This window comes from Rhopilema esculentum, chromosome 13, assembly GCF_057945365.1.
Source record: "Rhopilema esculentum isolate cy_ngs chromosome 13, ASM5794536v1, whole genome shotgun sequence".
In the NCBI taxonomy this organism is placed as follows: Eukaryota; Metazoa; Cnidaria; class Scyphozoa; order Rhizostomeae; family Rhizostomatidae; genus Rhopilema; species Rhopilema esculentum.
Genome location: NC_142827.1, coordinates 6,154,172 through 6,174,562, shown reverse-complemented (window position 1 = coordinate 6,174,562; position 20,391 = coordinate 6,154,172). Strand labels below are relative to the sequence as shown.

Sequence of the window (20,391 nt, the reverse complement as noted above, 5' to 3'; positions counted from 1 at the left end):
AAAAGTAATCGTAAGGGAATCCTTGAAGAGTGGGGTGGAATCGATTAATATTGGAACTATCATTTACAATTGAAAGTTTTGTTCCATTTGGAACTGTTTGGAACTACGAGAACCAATCGATATTCCTGCTGTATAATATACCAACATAGATATCACAAGGATAAGGGTAGGGATATAAATCTGGTTCCACTCAGAGCCACAAGTCTTCTTAAGGCAAAAAAGAGTGTATTTACAGATTTATATGTGACTTGACTTACTGTAGTTCATGCCCTTGATTATTACAGACTTGCGACCATATGGACGGCTGGCTTTGGCTACTTCAGCCTCATAAGACGGCTGAAGTAGCCAAAAACATAAGAGAGTTCAACCATTCCTGTCGCTAAAAGGCCATACAGATTTCGCGACTGTTTAGGTGGAGTGGGCTTAAGTGTACAAGTGTGATCGTTTTCGCAAGTGTTTACACGAGAAAGCGATTCATCCCACTCAGGTAGGCTGGCATCTTATTTGAAATTTGCAAACGAGATAGATACTTTTTAGCTTTGACCATAGATGGCTTTGGTGCCATAATAATCAACATCAGTTTTCACAACAAAAGCGAATAACATAATTATCCCATTTCTAATCGCAAAATTATCCGATATGCTCGGTATTGTATACTTCAGTAACACGGAAATTTGATTTTGCTTTTGTATGTTTTCTGCTACATTTTTCGCAAAAGGGCCCGAACTGATGCTTTGGTCATCCACTGACGATTCGTGGATAATCCCACCTGTTTTCTTGCGGATCTTCCATGAGTGGACTTGCAACTTTGTAAACGCAAATACAGAGTAAAAAGAATGCATAGGACGGATCTCATAAGTCGGCTAGCAAACCTCATGTAAACACGCCCTCAGTGGATTTATGGGCCTTTAATATCAAAGCAGGTGCAAAAATTATGATATATTCTCATCAAGTTTCATCGAAATGGTTTGGTGAGAAGATTGGAAAAAGAATCTGTAAACCTAGCACAAATCCTTATTCTGGTTGCATTCAAAGAAACATAAGATCGCCTGTCTGATTTTTCTCTAACAAATATAATATTGCCAAATGAAGCTTGGAAGAGCAGCTCCAAGATAGCAAATCAGCTTTATAAAGTTGCATTTATGACCTGGAGGTAAAGGTGAAGAGGAAAAAGAGCTACCCATTGAACTTAAAGGATACCTTTTAGAGCATCAGGGAACTAAAAGTAGAATTGAAAACTAGAATTTCTTATAAAGACCCACATCTTTTCAAGCCGAGGCATATTGTCGCAAGCCTGACAAGCCATTAAGAACCCAACAATATTTTACTTTGACCTACTTTTTCTGCATGTAACTTATCTTTTTTTCCTCCCTTTACCTTTTTTACCCTTCTTTCCTTTCTTCTTTTTGCTTTTCAATGCCTTTCGCATTTTGTACGCCCTCCAAAATGATTGTATAACAGTGGCAGCTTTAATCATCGATCTTAACTCTCTTTCTGCTGCTTCACGTCTCTCCTTCGCAATTCTTCTCTCTTCCATAATTTGTGTGTACTCTTCTTCCAAAGTTTTGAATTTTTCCTCTAATTCTTTCAGCTGGCGTTTTTCTTCCGTGTAAATTGCATCCAGTTCATCGAATTCATCCTATTATATGGACACAAAAAACTTCGGAATCAAACATTTTATATCTTGAGTATTTCTTGTTAACCCAAGTAGACTTCGTTATTTTTGGGTTTTTACGAGAAAGTTATCGTGTAGTAAGTTGTCATTAGACACACTAAATAAATAATTAATTGCAGAACATAGTAGAATATAAAGATTGTAGAACAGGATCTGCACGTTGATCTATTAAAACAACGAGGCAGTGATAGTAGAGAAGATATTTCAGAATAGCAAATATCTGAGCTTTAGGGGAAAATGCTTTAACACTGGGAAATTATTTGGTTTAAGCTTGTATCATATTTTAAACATCACATTGCAGCATTTACAATGACGCAGGTATTCTATCAGCTGTGTTGTTATTAGAAAATTAGGTGAATTGAGACTAGACAAAACATGAGATTCTTAAGAAACTGCTTACCTGTCGCTCACTCATGTCGTTGTCAAACTTCTGAACCCAATTTTCAACCTCTGTTTCCATTTTATACTTTCGCTAAAAAGAATTTATGAATCAGGATGGTTAGAAAATTCAAGCAGAAGAGAGAAATGCAATGTGTCTTGTAATAATAACTGAAAGTAGTCTGATAATCATATTTATAATCAAGAAAATTTCTTGAAGAAACCAAAAATTGACGGCAATAGGGATAAGATCTGCCTTTTATATGAAATTGGTAAGTCTTCTTGCTGTTGCCAAATCGATAGTTGTTCTTGGAGTTCAATAAGACACAAAAATGGAGGAAAGTCCCATGCTTGGTATCTCCAAAAAATGTAAGGCAAAAGAACAGGCGAAGAACAAAAAGTTTAAGTATACTAGGTTTAGAATCGAGTTTAAAAAGAGCAATCCATTTTCAGTGAATGTCTTTTTAATACAGTGGAATCCCAATATAACGAACTCTGAAGGGAACCCGAAAATAGTTTGTTATATCGGGAGTTCGTTAAACCTGGAGAAAACGTTTTTCAGGTCCTTTCGTAGTTCACGCCTAAAAAACTGTGATGGGCATGTTCAGGCTAACTTATATGAACATTTAACTCCAAAAAATCAAGCTGAATTCAAACGTTACCAATGGTTAGTCATTTAAAATGAAAATCTTTATGTTCCTCTTATAATTTGGGACCCAGACATTGGCAAAGCTGGTATCATTTCACTTCAAGTTGGCGGCTGAATGACGTTTTCGATTACTTCACATTCTTCTTTGTCTTCTTCCCCATCTGGGTCTCTCAATAAAAGTTTGTCGTTGCTCATTGCCAATGTCTCATATGTAAAACGGTATTCGTTAGTGTCAATGTATTCATTCGCAGTAATTTCTGACGCAATCAAACTTTCATCTCATGCTCTGAGTGTATCAGCCCGGGCTTGATTATAATCATCAGTATCATCAGCATGTTTTGCCGATTATAAAAAAGATTTCCCACCAGATTAAGTGCTAAAGGAACACCGAAAATAAATAAATAAAAATAACAGATGAAAAAGTTTTGAAAAGTTCCTGATATCGTGGGTAATTATGATGAAGGGACCTAAAAATTGGTTCCCAATAACAAGAGTTCGTTATATCCGGGGTTTTTTTTACCGAGAAAATTTATAAGGAGTTTGTTAGGCAGAATCCAAGTGACCAGACATTTAGTTCGTTATACCGGGAAGTTCATTATATCCGGGGTTCGTTATATCGGGATTCAACTGTATGTACTTTTGTTTCTAGCAAGTTACACGTTTTTTGGCATTTTTTGCTATACCTGCAATCTAATCTCTCAGTTATAAAAATATCAACAAGAAAGCTGTTATTTTTTTCTATTTTCAGTTTCCACCTGTTTTCATTTTGCTCCACTTTAAGAGCCCATTTCTAATTATATACCTTTCAAGTCGGAGTAATGCAGAAACCGAAATGAATACATGAAACATAATCTAACAGAATCTAACAGTTGTCTGTGAATCTAACAGCCTTCCTGTTTTTATATCAAACGGTCACAGCACTGCTTTATGAAAGATTGCACACTATATGATAGATTGATTTGATGAAATTTTAATTTTCATGAAAAAAATTCAAATAGGGGATAATTCTAACACAGATAATTGAAATAATTATTTACATCCGATGGCAAACCGTCACTTTTTTGTCAAGACCAAGAAAACAAATACTTTAGCTCATTATATAGGCCTCTATCACAGGTCTTTTAACTTGTAAACTTGTTAGGTGCCATCATATACCCCTTCTTACTGAACTCCCTTAAACACATTGCATTATAGTACTTATAGCTCTGTGTATCATGAAATATTTAACTATTGCTACTTTCCATAGGCACATTATTACAAATAAGAATTGTCCCTTGAATTTCTAGGTAGACTATGTTTTCTAATGATTCTATGCCATAAATCTAGATTCTGAGTAATATGCTATAAATCTTGATTCTAAGTAATATGCCACAAATCTTGATTCTGTAGGTGTCAATATTTTGGTTGAAAATAAGCAAGTTATTCACCTTTCTGAGTGCCAGTTCACTTTCCCTGTGAGATGATAGATTGCTCTGGAGTGCCTGCTTTAACTGGATTATCTCTTGTTGCAATTTCGCTTTCTTGCCATCTGAATTTTTCAGCTCTCCTGATTCAGCCTTAGCTGCATCAGCAATTATTCTGTGATTTTGATCTTCTGAATTCTTTTCAACATTATGGATACTGGTTTTAAGGTTCTTTATTGTGTCATTTAGTTGATCAATCTACAGATAAAAAATCAATGAATTATGATATAATTTCATCTCTTAACAAAAATTCGCATTTTCAGAAAATGAAACTGTGCAGAACATACAATCTTTGCCAAAATTGTTTACAATGTTGTTCAATTGGGCTGGTTTGATGCTTAAGGTAAATAATTTTCACTGAAAGCTGTATGAAGGTATGGAGAAAATAAATCAAAATTGTACAGGGGGAGAGGGTTTAAATTTTGGAAGTGGCAGTGATATTTTGGTATATCCTATGCCCAATCTTTGGGTTGTGCGTCCTATGTAGCCCAAATCACACTTGCACGTAAATTCATAAATAATGGAACTATTTTGGTTGATAGGAACGCAATCCTTTTGAACGGATGGAAGGGCTCTCCTAGTGCTGTAAACAATAAGAGGATTGACAGCAAAGAAACATTTTGTTATGGCTTGCCTAATCTGACTCTTGAATCACAAGGAAGTGTTACCAATCCATGGATGTTTCAAATAAACTTTTGAACAGCTGAAAAACTTGTGATCTTCTCCTTAGTATAAGATAAAACAATGTCTTCTGGATAGCTTATTTCGATCCACAACTGGGTTATATTTTTCATTGTGTTCTTTCAGACCCTTATTCTGACACTTTATGCTCTGAGGAGTGTCAGACGAAAAAGCTTTTAGCCAAAATATTGTAAAATGTTTGATTTTTTTTAGCCATTTTCAAGTTCTGTACTGTATATTGTTAACAGAATTTGAGAAGTTAAGCAAGTAGCAAGTGGCAACTCTACTATTATTCACACACAATTCCTAAGGCAGGAAACATAGAGAGTCTGTCCCTTTATTCAGGGCCGTTGAGAGGCAGCTTGGTCCCAGGGGTGATCCACAAAACTGGACCCCCTGGACCTCAATGAAAATGATTCAAAAAACTGGACCTCGATGAAAATGAATTATATTGCAAAAAACCTAAGGCTGCGATAACAACAACATTATTTGAATATCGTGCACTGGAAAAAATGAGGGGAAATTTTCCCAGCCACATGTCAAGCAGTCTGAATTCATATTCATATTTACCTCATTGTCTTTATCTTTTATTGCTGCATCGAGATTTGCACCCAGCTTATTGATAGTAGCTTGGGCTTTTCTTTCTTTGATGTTCAGGTCAACAAATTGTTTCACCCGTTCTAGTTCTTCCCCAGGGCTTGTTACAAGTCGCAAAAAGACAAGATCCTTCAAAGAGTAGAGTCCATCGATCATATTATTTGCCTCATAAGGCCTTTCTTTTCTTTCAGCATTTATCACCTTCAATGCTGATGGGTTTTTGCCAAAATACCGCACGATGCTCTTTATTGTACCCTTAAGATTTTCTTGCAAAATATCTACAGTCTGTCGAAGCTCGTCCAATTCTGCTCGGGCAAGCCAGTCAGAAACTTGACTAAGCTGACTTTCAGGCCTGGAAGTGCCGTCTTCTGACTGGCTATCAACAACATCGACTTCGCTGTTTTGGCGTAATGTTTTGCGGTATTGCTTTGATGCCCTACGATACTTGTTTTCGATGATATCATACTCTTCAATTAGAGAAACTAATTCTGACCCAAGCAAGACAGAGAACCTTTTAATATTTTCAAGAATGTAAGGAAGAAGTGTTACGATTTCAACCTTACGGATGCAATCATCGATAACTGAAACAACTCTTTGTGATTCGACTGAGGAAAGCTTCCTTCTGCCAGGCTCTAAAGACTTTAAGAATTCATTGTTATTGTCTCCTTTCTTTTTATTTTGTTTTGCCTTGATTTGCAAATCTTCGATGCCATTTGACAACAAATTGATGCCATTCGATTCTCCCCGTTGATCGTCGAATGTTGCAGCGGCCATTTTTCGTTTCGGAACTGGAACAAATTTGTCATGGCAACAAAATAATAAAATCAAAATGAGGCTGCTGCAAATATAACCTCTTGACGAACATTAACAGAAATATATTCCGGAAAGAATTTAGAATCGTCCTGCGTACAAAAAGTAAGAAACGGGGAGCACGAAATTGTGCATGCTCATTTTCAAGAGGCGTAAGTGCCCCCTTTTAAATAATTTTTTATTATCACACTGCCACCTTTGCCAGAACTTTTTGGTGACTGATGACAACGACATGTGACCTTCCAAAGTCGTGTCTATTTCTATAGACTATGCTCAAAGTTATTAGCGACTCTTGTATCTATGCATCTTGTTTGAACTAAAGCTCTGCCTAAACGACATCAAGTACTTAAGGGTAGGCCAGTAAACTGCAAATCTCTACTATTTGAGAAAAGAAATGTAAAACTGAAATTTACAGTTCGGTTTGAAACCATATTTAGAAACGAGTTTCATCGGGGAGCAATAATCCCTAGTGTTTCTATTATTTGTGCTTTTGATAAACAGTTAAATTTTCAGCTTGGTAAAAAAGGGGGCATCGCCAATAGGTTGCTGTACCCTAAAGTACTTTTTACAGAGGCGCTGTACCCTAAAGCACATTGTCCGTCGGCACATGAAGGATATTTGCCGGGCAAAAGAATGCAATTTTCGTACCCACCCTGTAACCTTTTTCCAACAATTGTAACGCATCAACATTTCTGCAGTAGTTGAACTTTCAAAGTATAGCACTAAAGTATGAAAATTTGAAATAAAAACATATAAAAGCAGCATACACGTTTTTTTCGTCGGCAAAAGCCAGTACATATTACAGATTGAGGGTGCTAAAACGTGTTAAAAACGAAGAGCAGGGCGACTTTGTATCGATTTTAAGAACATTTTGGAAATTTGGGGGGGGGTTAAAACCCCAGTAGCCCCCCACTTTCACGGTCCCTGTTTCTGTACCCCTCCGGAAAAAAAATTCGGCTTCGCCCGTGGATAAAAAGCTGAAACTCTGTAATACCTTGTCTTTTCCAAATGGCTCTTAACTGGTCGCTCTTCTTGTTTTGGCAACTTGGCTGTAACTACAATCCTTCACAAAATATATTGAGACCAGTGATGAAATCAGGAAAGATTTATTAACAGTAATCTAGTAGGATTGTATTTGATCCCCTCCCCCTTCAAGCAATGTTGTTGAGATCTTGTTATAGTATACGGTCTTTGCACACATGATTAGCAACTATTTCACCAAATCTCAACAAACAACATTGCTTGGAGGGGGCGGTGGAGGGAAAGGCACAGTGGAAGGGTTGAGCAACGAATACGTCTGTCTGGAGCCTAAGTAAAGATTACGAATGGTTTACAAAATAATTTCGATAGGTTTTCTTTTGGGTAAATACGCCAAACAGACTTTAGCATTCTTGCGAGGTGGGAAGGAAAAGCAGTCTCACAATTTTTGTGGACGATTGCAGATGCTTGTGATTGAAGGGATAGGCGTTGCGAAGGCATCGTATGATGACGTATAGTTACGCCCCCAAAAGTTACGGCTGGTCTAAAGCCCCGGTCAAACGATCCAACATTTCACCCAACATTTCATTGAACATTTGATTTCATGTTTAATGATGTTCAGTGCTGGGGTGGTCAAACGATCCAACATTTCACTGAACTTGATGTTCAGTGAAATGTTGGGTGAAATGTTGGATCGTTTGACCGGGGCTTAACGCATATCTCCATTCATTTTGTTTTATAAGAATCCGTCCTTGAGAAACCGAGCCCTAAGATGACCAAAATGATTAAGGTACCATAGTACTTATCATTCTCTATCTTTTAAAGATTAGGGTGAAATAATTTTTTCGACGATCTCTGGGAATTACTTTCTGTTAAATTGACATAGATAATTACTGTAGAAAGAAGAGCACCTTGCGACCTACTGGGTGTTTCATTTCGCGTTATCTCATGTCCTAAAAAGTAATTCTTCAGCATTTTGCATTTAAGAAGCCTTTGAGCAACTTAAAAACTGAAATCAAAAAATTAGAATCTGAGTGCTAATTCTGAGTTTAGCTTCTTACGAAAAATGAGTGCATTCTGCATATAGATTTCCAGTAGCTTCGAATATCAGCTGAGTGTGGTGTTCGCGCTGGTTTTATATTGGAATCCTGGTTCATTTCTCGTTGCTTGATATGAACGACATTACGACACTCACAACAAACAGAAATATTATTTGTATCACATTCCTACTGGACAAAAGTCTTTTTTTAGAATATCAAAATTTGTCTAGAAAATGTGTCTAGTCTAGAGATGTTATCATTGTGTCTAGAAGAGAGTGTTTCATCAAATCGAATGTCTAGAGCTATTCTGCCTACACACTGTTAGAGGGAGCAAACGCTAAAAGATAGCAGGGGCGTCGCGACTGGGGGTATGGGGGTGTCACACCTTCCCAATAGTATCTCAATAGGAAATTTCAGGTAAAATCCGCTCAGTGGAAGAATCGCTTTAGGTATTTGAAAGACCTTCATGTCATAAAGTCAAGAAAGGATCAAGCAAAGGTAGTTGCTCCGTTGGTTAAATATGCTATTCCTTGATATGAATGAAGGTAAACAAACTAATGATTTGAAGACTTGAAGATTTCTTGTTGGAGATTTGAAGATTTCTAAATCTAAAAATCCAGGCCCTCTTTAGGGAAAATTGTGTCTTGTGTCCATTTCCCCTAAAGTTTCTCGGTAGAATCGTCAACTGCAATTCACTATGAGCTCCAGATTTTTCTTAACATTCAAAAGGCATGCTTAGAAGGAAAGAGGAATCTAAATCGACAACCAGTGCTTCTTGTTACATAGCTTTAGAAGTAACGATAACATGGTATTTTTCATAACCGCGGCGAAATTGTACCAGTTATTTTTATCTGCTGTTCAATTTGTTTGCAAAAAAAATATCAATAGGATTAGGAGGATTGCTTTATTTAAATGTGCTAAAAAGAGTGCATTTTCCAGGTAACTAAAACCATCAAAATTCGACAATTTTCTGCTCTTTTATCGGCAACCATGGTAGTAGCTTTATTCTTTTCCCCTTCCGATATAGAGATTTGACAAAACTATTAGGAAAGTCGGCTATTATCATATAAAAATAATTAGTTGCTAATTATATACAGAGTTAAGCCTGATTTACACGAGACGAATTTTTTCGCGGAAAGCGAATTTTTCGCCACGAATTTTTTAGCTGCGAATTTTTCTCTCGAATTCGAAGTTCAATTTACACTGGCGAAATTTTTATGCGAATTCGCTGCGAATATTACAAAAAAATATAGCGACTGTCCGAAGAGTGCTCTTATCAGCAAGTTTTAAATTTTAAATTTATCAAAAAAGCGAGCAAAACAGCAAACAGACATACTGGATTAGAAAAATTTATTCAGGACGTCTTACATTTATAAGACAAGAATAACTTCTTAAAATACTTTCAAAGGTCGTTATCGAAGCTTGCACAAGCATGCGAGATCCTGTTAGTGCATCTGCTAAAAACTGTTGCTGTTGAGCAGGCCAATAAGCAGCCATCAATTCAGCAATTTGAAGAAATTCTTGCCTATTATTTTTTACTTCTGACATATTGGTACAACGATGAAACTTTCAGTTCTCGTCAATTTGAAATTCAAATGTTTGAATAATGATCTGATATGAATCCACTTACATGAATTGTGTACGAGGAACAGAAAATCTATTTTATTGACGTTTTAAAGGTGAAAGGTAATTGAGAAAAAGAATGCGGATTGACGTAGGCCATCTGAAACCAAAACAGAAGTCAGATGTCTTCAAATGCTGTTCTGATTGGTTTATTTCACAAGGTGAAAAATTTCGCAGCGAAAAAGTAGAAATGGTTTCTACTTTTTCGCAGCGAATTTTCTAATCCCTACTTCTGCGCATATTTTTCGCGCATTCGCGGCGAAAAATCCGCTTCGCACGAAAAAATTCGTCTCGTGTAGATCAGGCTTTAGATTGACAAAATGTATTGCAGAGGTTTGTGACAGTAAATAAAGAATTTCAGGCAAAAATTTTTAGTCAGGTAAATTTGTAGTCCATACCCCCCAACAAGGCTTGGCTCGCGACGGCCCTGAAAGATAGTAACGGTCAACGGAACACAGGGGGCTTTGTATATTATTTGCAAGCTTGTTCATCTTTAAAAGTATATACCTATTCGTGTGGTTATGTGTCCTTTGGCTATGAATATTCTGTTGCCTAGTTTTTTCATAATATTATACATAGAATAAAATGTTTTTTATTTCTAAAAATTTTTCTTTGAAGTCCTCTCCACTCCAACTTTTTACATATTTTTCGAAAGGGTAGACGATTAATGCTTTATAAACCTCTACTTGATAAGCACCAATAGGCATACGAAAAACACTATGGCATATGAAGTAGTTTGGGAACACAACTGCCTCAACTTTGTACGCGGTATTTGTCATTATGGGTCAAAGTTCTTCGCATGACCCAATCAAAAAATCAGTTCTAAGCAAGATACCAAGGAATATTCATATCCGGTAATAACCTGTTTAGGAGATCTTATCATGAGCCCAATGGTAGCAAGAATTAATGCTGGGAAAAATTGAGCATAACTTCTGACCGTCTTATCGTAAATAAGAGCGTGCTATAAATAAGGTTGAACATGGTTAAGATCTATGCTTGGAGTAATGCATAAGCTAATGATGATAGTGCAATAATCCCCATAAATGAAATGGTGCAAGTTAAATCATAATGCATGGACAAAAGCCATTTTGAAATACTGTGTTGGCGCCCCAAGGCTTGGGACTTTCATGCCCTGGTTGAAACAATACTGAACTCAAATACAGGTCGAGTTGACCTCCTCAAAAAAAAACGCTACAAACGCTACAAACAAGTTCAACTGGATTTTCTGCCGATGCTCATATGTTGTCTGTAGTCTGTACCTACTCTTGTATCGCTCTGGGATGCGATCTCAATGACTCTAATTTCATGCAAAAAGATTCAGTTAATTCATTTCAAATTAACATTGCTCAGACGGACTAAGGTAGAGCTAAGCACTGCAACTATGTCGACAATTGTCTCTTAAAAACGATTTTCTTAGGAGGGTCAATGTGACATCGTTGATACGTGGAAACCTCAAGAACAAGGTCAAAGATTTCTTGTTTTTCTCACTAACTGAAAGCAGGCATTGATTCAATTCAAGCTCGAATGTTTAACATGGCTACTACGACAGCATCGGGTGGCTGCATGAAATTTTCTATCAATGATATATCTTTTAAGATTGTACGTTTTATAAAAATTGTGTTTGAGTTTATATTGGCATTGAGTTTCGAGAAATATAACTAACAATGTAAAAGTGGATAGCTATTCCTGTTCTTGATTTTGGCTTTTCTTTATCCAATTTTTCCTTCATCAGAACGTCTTACATGAAGTATATGCATCGAGCATCCGAGTACACTTTACAATTTTACAACAGTGAATGGAACATTTACCACTGCGTCCCAAGTCGAGAGAGGACTTTGGACCAACATTTATTTTTACACCGAATTGCCATGTTGCCTTGGATATAACTAGCACTTTTCTAAAGACACGCGAATCAAAAGCTGTAAATCAGGTCTGACTTTTGTCGAATGGGCGATACGATCTATGGGCAATTAGAACATTTAGGTGACTCCACCTTCTTTGTCAAAATCAAATGGTCAGTTTCTAAGGGAAGGTCTGTCAAAAGGCTTCCAGACTACAGCGATAAGTAGTGTTTAATGATTCATCATGCACACCATTGTTGCTTGTTTATGCTCCTGGTAATGGAAGAGAAATTGTCCAAATTTGGTCATTTTGCATTGGGCTAGCATATTGTACGGTGGGTGCCAGAACTAAGATTACTTAAACATGCTTGCGTGTAATTGTCGCCAAACCTGAATTTGACAATGCTCTCTCTGCCCTCTGAATTAGTTTCTAAAGTTGACACTCGGGCTAGACAAGCAGGAGCCAGTGCTTGCGCAAGAGGCCTTGATAAGGTAAAAGATAAAAGTGTAAAAAAACATGTTATTCAAAGGCTCTAACAATAGCAGGCATGATGACGGGCATGATACTCATATATATGAATAGGGTTTTTATCGTGCTTTGTATCTACGGTGTGTAAGGACAATATTTTCACTGCATAACAACATTGGATACTTAAAATGCAGGTTTTGTATTCTAGTGACGTTGCATAAAGGCATAACCAGCCCTGAAAAATATATTCATAATATCATGTTCTTACAGATCAATAGTTCTTTGATTTCTTTTAATTTCTGAGGCATTTTGAGGCTCTAGAAGCATGTGATCGTGGAATAGGATGGTTATCTGCTCACATGCCAAAGATTCACAAGACTGTAAAAGGTCTTAAACCGGCTAAAACTAAAATCTTGAAGCTGATAGTGTTGTAGGTGCAGTCCACTTACAAGGCTTTTATGCGATTAATTACAACCGGGTTAAGAGAGTACAGGGATTGAAAGAGCAAGAAAGGTGTCATCGGCATAGCGGAGTCAAAAATCTTGGAGTGTTTCCCTGTAGTGTTTGCAAAACAAGGGGCATTGGGACGTGTTGAAAAGTGGGGCACAGCGAAGAGGCATGAATTAAGTGCAAATAGGGGGAGTGGGGACGTGAAACACTAAATGCCTTTGTAGATTGTGCGAAGTGACCCCTGGCCCTGAGCGTTTTGGCTTGAGTAAAGCTATGTTCACATTGCTCCGTATTTGTTTTTATCCCTTTTCATATCGAGCCGATTTACATTGTTCACACTGCTCCGGATATATTTGATAACGGAGCGAAAACGATGAAGCGTTCACATTGCTCCGCTCTGGATAGAAAGGAAAACGCCACGAACTGGTTTATAGACCTTGCGACTACTAATAAACTTTTCAAACAACTCACTGTCACTAATATTCCTCCAAGTAGTGTACTAACTTAGAGTGAATCAGCCATGTTAAGAAAAGTTGTTCAAATTGGCGCGGTCTAAGCTTCTTTCTGTGTTGTTGTTGTTGTTATCGTTTTCAAAAGTATCCGTTTTCGGTGTTCACACTGCGTTTTGCGTTTTCGAAAGTCTCCGTTTTCAAAGTGCATTTTCAAAAGTCTCCGTTTTCGCAGCGGAGCAGTGTGAACACAAGGTGAAAACGGATACTTTTTTATCCGTTTTCATTGGAATCCGGAGCAATGTGAACTGAATACCGATTTAACTGAAAATTTGAATGCGTCATATCACTGAATAAAACCAAAAAGATTTTCGGTCAGTTCAAAGGAGCTTGAAACCATTGAGCGGAGAGATGGAACCATCCAAATTATCCCCCTAAAGCTGCGCATGATCTTGGCTCAATCGTCTTGATATCAACTGGTTAAATACTAGCGACAAATTAAAGGTTCCTGGTAAACTGGGTGGAACAGATTTTCAAAACTGACACAACAACGTTTTAACATTTTCACGACATTTCACAATTTCAATTTGGTTTGTATATAAAAACGGAATTCAACTACATGAAAAACAGTAGAAATAATGAAAGCATCATAAATGGTTGACCAATCTTAATGACATTAAGTAACTAATAAATTATTTACCTCTAATTTTACATCCTTTCAAAAATGCTTTGGGCTGCAAATGTATCTTGAAGAAATACTCTACAATTAAGGAATAACATTTGCAGGAACATGTGGTTCTATGCTCAAAATATCAAGCATATGAAAGGATATAAATTTAGGAAAATTCAATGAATATAACTTATATATATAGCTATTTATAAAACTACAGCTAATATTCCTTCAAAAAGAGCTGAAGCTGGTTCTATTCACCTTAATCGTACAAGGCAGAGATTGTGACAGAGAAGGGTTAGCAAATAGAACCTTTTTAAAAAGCACAATCTGCGCTTCAATAATATTTAAAATTTTGAAATCTTAAAATTAGGTGGGCTTTCGATGACCCTGCTTCCCCTTTGCTCAGAGGAAGGACATTTAAAACCTTAAAAGATTTTATCAAAAACTGGGAGAAGCCTGATGTCCTTGGCAGTACTAAAATTCAAATCATCTCGATCTTCGTCGGCACCATCTTGAATATGCATTTGGAATTTCAAATAAAAAAAAACTTCATAGAATAAAATTCATTTTTACATCTCATCACTCTACAAGATACTTGCTTAGTTGACCACGTTTTGAAACGAAACTATTGCGATTGCAGTCTTTTTCGTGGTAGCTGTGGGTGAGTTTTTCTCGGCATCTAATCCAGAGCCAAAGCGGGTTTGGTATTCTTGGCCTATAAGATGTGATTCTATATATCGTAAACAAGACGGAATATGCTGAAATATCAATTTGAAATTACGTGGGTATGTTAGCTCGTGGGAGTTTACAAACGATAAAGCGAATGGAGGCGTGTAGTCCTTCCCCCGAGAACATTGACCTTGTTTTGGAATGGAGATTTAAAAAAGCAGTGTGTTACACTCATTATTTTTAGATAGCCTTACATTTAAGGCAATTTGTTGGTGGCATTTTCATTATTTTGTACCGTTTCACAAATGAAATTCCTACATTAGGAAATCGATCTTTAATTACAAAACTGCCCTCTCAAGACAGATCTCTTTTAAAATGCCGCGATAGCTTCAAGATTGACGAGAATATCCTATGGAAAGGGGAACTCAAATAAACATAGAAACCCATAATGAAAATCTTGTATTTAATATCAATGAGCGCAAAACTTTTGTTTGTTATTAACATTTCATCTTCAAACAGGGTGAATGTAAGCTGCCGGAGCACGGGAGAAATTTGCCTGTGACGAGAAGGATCCTAGTCGTGAACTTGGGAAGGACTGGAGGTCAAAGGGTGGTTGTAATTAAAGCATGAAGAAGACATTTGAGTACAATTAACATACCAAAGTAATATAACGAGATATATCTAGTCATTTATTGTTAACGATATGCAAAACACATCACTAAAAACACTCATTTTTCACCTAAACGTGAAACATTTGCTACGAATCGGCTTGGCCATTAAACATACCGAGGCAACAGAGGGCTAATATCAAATACAACAAGTACACTGGCCGGAAAATACGTACATTCAAATAGCGCGCTACTCAACTAATCAATACTCAAATTTCTGTTACAAAATTTCTTGATAGTGAAAGTATAAAATTAATACTCGTATAAGAAAAAATTTCGGCCTGTCGAGAAAGCAAAAGTTGCTAAAAACCCTCTGGCCTGAGACTGTTGGGCACTTTTTGTGTTCATGTGGTTTCGTTACCAACACTGTGGGTATATGATCCAGTGTTATTTTCCTTTTCTAGCTAAAAATTTACATCAAACTTTATTAGAGAACTTTTTACTGCTTCATAGGTAGAGGTTCGCGATATTCTATCGTAGCCAATATGAAGGCATGATTATGTTCCATCATTCCTTCAAAACTTAAGAAACTTGTCTGCTTTATAAAAACATGTTCAAACAGCTCTTTGTCAAGTATAGCTCCTTGTTCTGTTCTTATCACGGTTGAAAAATGGCAATTATGGTTGAAATTGAAGGTGAGGTGGAAAATATTAAGTCAAGGGACCGCTAAGCCCACAGAGACAAGGGGCCTTTTATCAGAGGATAGAATATCAGTATAAAGGGGTGCAGTCTCTTGTAACGAAAATGATGACAAATTCAGCCAAACATAATATTGCACTCAATTGCTAATAGCATCGTGCTTGTTTTCCAAAGTAAATTGCTAATTAACACAAAGCTAAATTACGGATAACTGACGAAGGAATAATCGAAGACGATATCGCTAAGTCAACACGTGTTGTTCTCTATTTGGGAAAATTGTTCTCTATTAAAACAAGTTTACTATGATTGCATTTTGCAAGCCTTTTAGGAAAACCAATCACCAAGCGTCAGTTTCTGCACTTGTTGGTTGCAATAATCTTTCTGTTGCTGTGATAGCAATTCAACTCCCATTACTGCAAATGACGAACGAACAATTGTCGTTCATGAGTAGCGTAATAGTCACGCCTCCGTCTCTTTCAAAGCTGGGATGGAGGAGAAGCCTCGTGTGTCAATATCTATAATGACACTTTCTGGGACAGCCAGTGTCGCTCCATGATAGCCAGAAAGCGCCGAGGCTGTGCTTGACCCCGTCTGATACCCATTCGAATCGCTTTCATCGTCAATCTGACTGAGCTCCCTTGCCGATATCATCGGCGTAACGTTGTCCTTGTATGTCAAATGGAATTGGGAAAAATCCACTCTCCAAACATTGTCAACAAAGCACCTCCCAGTGATCATTTCTTGGAACCGATGACCCCAGTAAATCTCCTTTGAGGTGTATGATTTCACGGCCTGAGTCACCATGCCTGTGTGGGGGACAGTGCCCTCAAGAATGATGACTACCTCTACATGGTTTCTAGATAGATCCAGGCTAGACATGTCGAATAGGGGGCTCTCTTCATCAATCGGATGAATCAGGTTCAGTGGGAAAATCGGAAATATTCTCATTGTATATTCAGTTTGTTTGAAATCGATAGTTAAAGATAAGTCACTCATATGAAAGGGTATAACTTCACCCTCTTTCGTAATTTTCGAGTGTATAAGCACAGCACGAACGTTACAGTCGTAAAGTCTTCGACGCCGTAAGTCAGCCACTCGGAACATAAGACAGAGTTTTGAGTCTCGAAGTGTAATTACGGCTTTGTTCGAAAAAACGACAGTATTTGCTCGGTTTTTTGGCCTCGAAAGCTTGGCGAAAGTCAATCCCAACATCGAGCATGTAATAAACAATCCGACAATAGTTTGTAGGACAAGAAGGATAACTCCCTCTGGGCACTCAGGGGTCACCTGTCGACCTCCGTAACCTATCGTTGTTTGAGTTTCGAGAGAGAAAAGAAAGGCTCCCGTCCATGAGTCAACATTATCAATACAATTTGCGCTCGATCCGTACCTTTTCCTTAGGTAATAAATTAGCCACCAGAGCGTGCCGAAAAATAGCCAACTCAATATGAAACTTGATGAGAAAAGAATGCTTATCCACCGCCATTTCGCGTCGATACACGTCGTAAAAAAGTCTGCGAGTAGCCTTTTGTGGTGAAGATGCATATTTTCGAACATTATCGGTGAACTTACGTTTTTCTCAGTTGGTATAAATCTTGGTATTTCGGTCAGGCCTTTAGGGAGGCGTTCTGACAACAGTAACTGTTTTTCAAGCTTAGCGGAATCGATAGAGGCTCCGTTTTGAAGCAGTCTTTTCTTACGGATAAAACTCATGCTTCCTAGGTTGACATCGCCGCTGCTATCACTCCTAAACTCTTTACTCTCCGGTGCGCCATTAACTTCTTCTAGCAAGGTTCCAGTTTCCATGCTAGGCGCCTCTTCGTCAAAGCCTAATTTCAACTGACTCGCCATTACGAATCACAGTCCCACGTGCTCTTTTGAAAGAAAGAATTCCTGTAAGCTCACGCCAATCGGCTTTGATTAATAAATCACGCCAATCGGCTACTCTCAATCCAACATCCTCAGCACTTGTGAGTGTCCACTGATCAACACCGATAACCTTGGGGAAACAAATGAAAAATCAGCTTCGTATTCACTTCTACAGACACGTGCAGAATGTTCTTCTTACAGCTCAAATGTAAACAAAACTACAAGCCAAAGGCCAGTAAAATCACTGCAGGTACAAGTTCATTGAAGAAATCACCAACCTTCCACTGGGGAATTACCTTACAACTGACACCCGCAAACTGATGTGTCGACCTCATATCGACGCAAAATTTGCTCGCTTCATTACCTCTTCTTACTGCCTCGATAGAAATCTTTAGATAAGAAAGGTTTAATTTTATTACGCTTTGAGAAAATTTGCAAGACAAAGGCAAGAGAGCCGTTTCTTTGGGATATAGGAAACAGAGCACAACCGAATCAGTCTTTTCACGTATTGTGAGTTCAATGAGCAAGCCTGAACTTATTCGTTGGCGGCCTGCACGGGAAATCATAACAAAAGGCTCTAGCCCACTATGTAGCAACATTAAAAGCTTCCAATTCAAAGAATTTTTGAAATGATAAAAGCGTTTTCCTGCCCTTTTGACTGTACGAGACAGAAACACAAGACCTCGGAGAAGGGATGTTGTGTTATCGTTAGTCCCTTAATTTTTCTCGGGGCTTTGAAAAAATAGGGGCTCTCGCGCAAAATGTTGCAATAAACAAAGTAAAAAATAAGAAATTGGCTACTTTTCGGATTTAATAAGGGAGCTCAGCCACTAACAGCCTAACAACCACTGCATCCATGCTTCGTACCAAGAAAGCTCACGGTTGATAGGAGCGTCCACCAATGCAGCAAACTACAAGCCTATGCGTGAGCAGCCTAGCAGAAGAACAGCACTAGCTAATCCTCCATTGAAAACATACGAAAACATTACCCGCTACTAATCGAGTAAACGATAAAGCATTATTTCTAAAGGCATATCCCATGTTCTTACTACCTAGCAAGGCATCATTCTTCTATGCAGAAAGAGTAGTAAGTTGAGCATTCAAAAAATACACAAAGCTCATACTTATGTTTTATTTACTGAAAGTCTCCTACATCCTTAGGTGCAGAAGTTTCCTATTTTGAAAGATATCTCAAGTAATCTTTTGCAATCTCGTGATTTTCCAAAAAATTGAATTGCCATTCTCCCTGCAGTTCCTGATTGGGAATCCTATATCCCGTTCTTACAATTCTGAGGTGAATTTTAATTTTATGGCTCAAAACAGTGGCGGAAATTATGGGGGTATGGGGGGAGGTGGGCTCGAGCAATCAACGATCTCGTCGGAAAATTTGGGTTTTCGTCGGATAATTGACAACCATTTAACGTCTCGAAATTACTCCAAGAAATCGTTCTGAAATGTGTTTTAAGGTAATTTAAGCAAATTTTCTTTCATTCAAAGTTGATCCACATTTTCCCGTTTTATCCCAGGGCCCTCTTTTAATCTCTCTGTGTCCCTTTTGTAAAATTTGAACATAACATATAATAAATAATCAAACAAAAAATATATCTAATTTCAATTCCGTAAAGATTAGCAGAAATTTCCATCAACTTTTAATCTTTCAGAACAAAATCAAAATAAACAAAAGCAAAATTGAACGCCACATAAAGCAAACAGTTGGATATGGGTGAAGAGCAACATTCATCAGAAAATACTATTTCAAGTGGGCAGCTCACTTGATAGAATTTCTGAAAATCGACTGTCTGTGAAAATGCTTCAGTACATCTTTAAATATGGGAATAAACGAAGGTAGCGAAACGTAAACGAAAAGTGAATCATGGTGTCTGGATAAAATGTGGTTAATCATTGACCAATAATTGTCAAAAATTTTGCAATTCACAAAACTTAATCAATAGCTTTATCTGGAAGCTGCCCTAGCAGTGGTGCCTCGACGTGTTTGTGGACAGGTTTCTGGACAGCATTGTGAAACACGCATTGCATGCGAGTCGCATAGCACAACAAATCAAATTTGTAAATCATTACTTTTGACGTCATCAATTGTTTTCTTCCAGTAAAGGCAATTACATTTAAGGCCTAACAGATAAAAAATCCACTTAGCTTAAATGCATTTTGCGTTTCAAAAACCTTGGGAAAAAACACAACAGGAGATATCCTCATACACTAATATTTACGAAAGCCTGTTGCGCTTGCCTGCCTTTCATTCAGTTCAACCAAAAAAGTCCAAGCCTGTCTTAAGCTTCTGGTTTTGTTTGGCTTTTGAAGTCGCCAATTTTTCTTCCGAAAGTTATTGAGACCTCGAAGCTATGCAGATGTTTGCAAAAGAGCAAAGTCGATGCTCCGGATTCGAGCTTATGTTATCTTTATTTGAAGGGGTAGCCTGCATGCAGACTTTACAAATAGAGGAACTTAGAGTAGAGAAAATAAAGAAGAAGAGATTTCCACTAATTACAAAGTCTGTACGCAGGCTATTGAAGGGGTAGAAAGTGCTCGTCTTAAGATTTATCATCCACCCCATTAACCTTCGCAACTTAACGCGAAACAGTCAGAGAAAGAAGGTTGTAACATACAAAACTTAACCTTATATGCAAATCCCGAAATCTTCATGTAAAAACTCTGGTCAAGTGACACTGCTAAGATGAATACTCAAGCTACAATATATTTAGAGGAAGTCCTAACCAAAGCTCAAAGCTATATTATAGCTCATTCTCTTTTA

General features: G+C 37.5%; 2 protein-coding genes across 2 annotated transcripts; both read right to left on the bottom strand.

Moving 5' to 3' along the window:
* Positions 1 to 709: 709 nt before the first annotated feature.
* Positions 710 to 6,271, bottom strand: LOC135692182 (dynein regulatory complex subunit 10). The gene is made up of 4 exons (XM_065210243.2): positions 5,417 to 6,271; positions 4,130 to 4,363; positions 2,076 to 2,147; positions 710 to 1,639 (listed from the first exon to the last, which is right to left on the bottom strand). Exons 1-4 carry the CDS (start codon positions 6,215 to 6,217, stop codon positions 1,355 to 1,357), a joined length of 1,392 nt encoding a protein of 463 aa, XP_065066315.2. The 5' UTR covers positions 6,218 to 6,271; the 3' UTR covers positions 710 to 1,354.
* A 7,385-nt stretch (positions 6,272 to 13,656) lies between these two features.
* Positions 13,657 to 17,604, bottom strand: LOC135692270 (inward rectifier potassium channel 2). Its single transcript, XM_065210363.2, has one exon. The coding sequence runs from the start codon at positions 17,601 to 17,603 to the stop codon at positions 16,212 to 16,214; it is 1,392 nt and encodes a 463-aa protein (XP_065066435.1). The 5' UTR covers position 17,604; the 3' UTR covers positions 13,657 to 16,211.
* Between the last annotated feature and the right edge of the window lie 2,787 nt (positions 17,605 to 20,391).

Coding starts and splice junctions, on each gene's coding strand:
- LOC135692182 (XM_065210243.2), bottom strand. CDS start 6,217: ATGGCCGCTGCAACATTCGACGATCAACGGGGAGAATCGAATGGCATC. Junction 2,148..4,129: donor GTGAACTGGCACTCAGAAAG/GTGAATAACTTG, acceptor AATTCTTTTTAG/CGAAAGTATAAAATGGAAAC. Junction 1,640..2,075: donor ACGACATGAGTGAGCGACAG/GTAAGCAGTTTC, acceptor TCCATATAATAG/GATGAATTCGATGAACTGGA.
- LOC135692270 (XM_065210363.2), bottom strand. CDS start 17,603: ATGGCGAGTCAGTTGAAATTAGGCTTTGACGAAGAGGCGCCTAGCATG.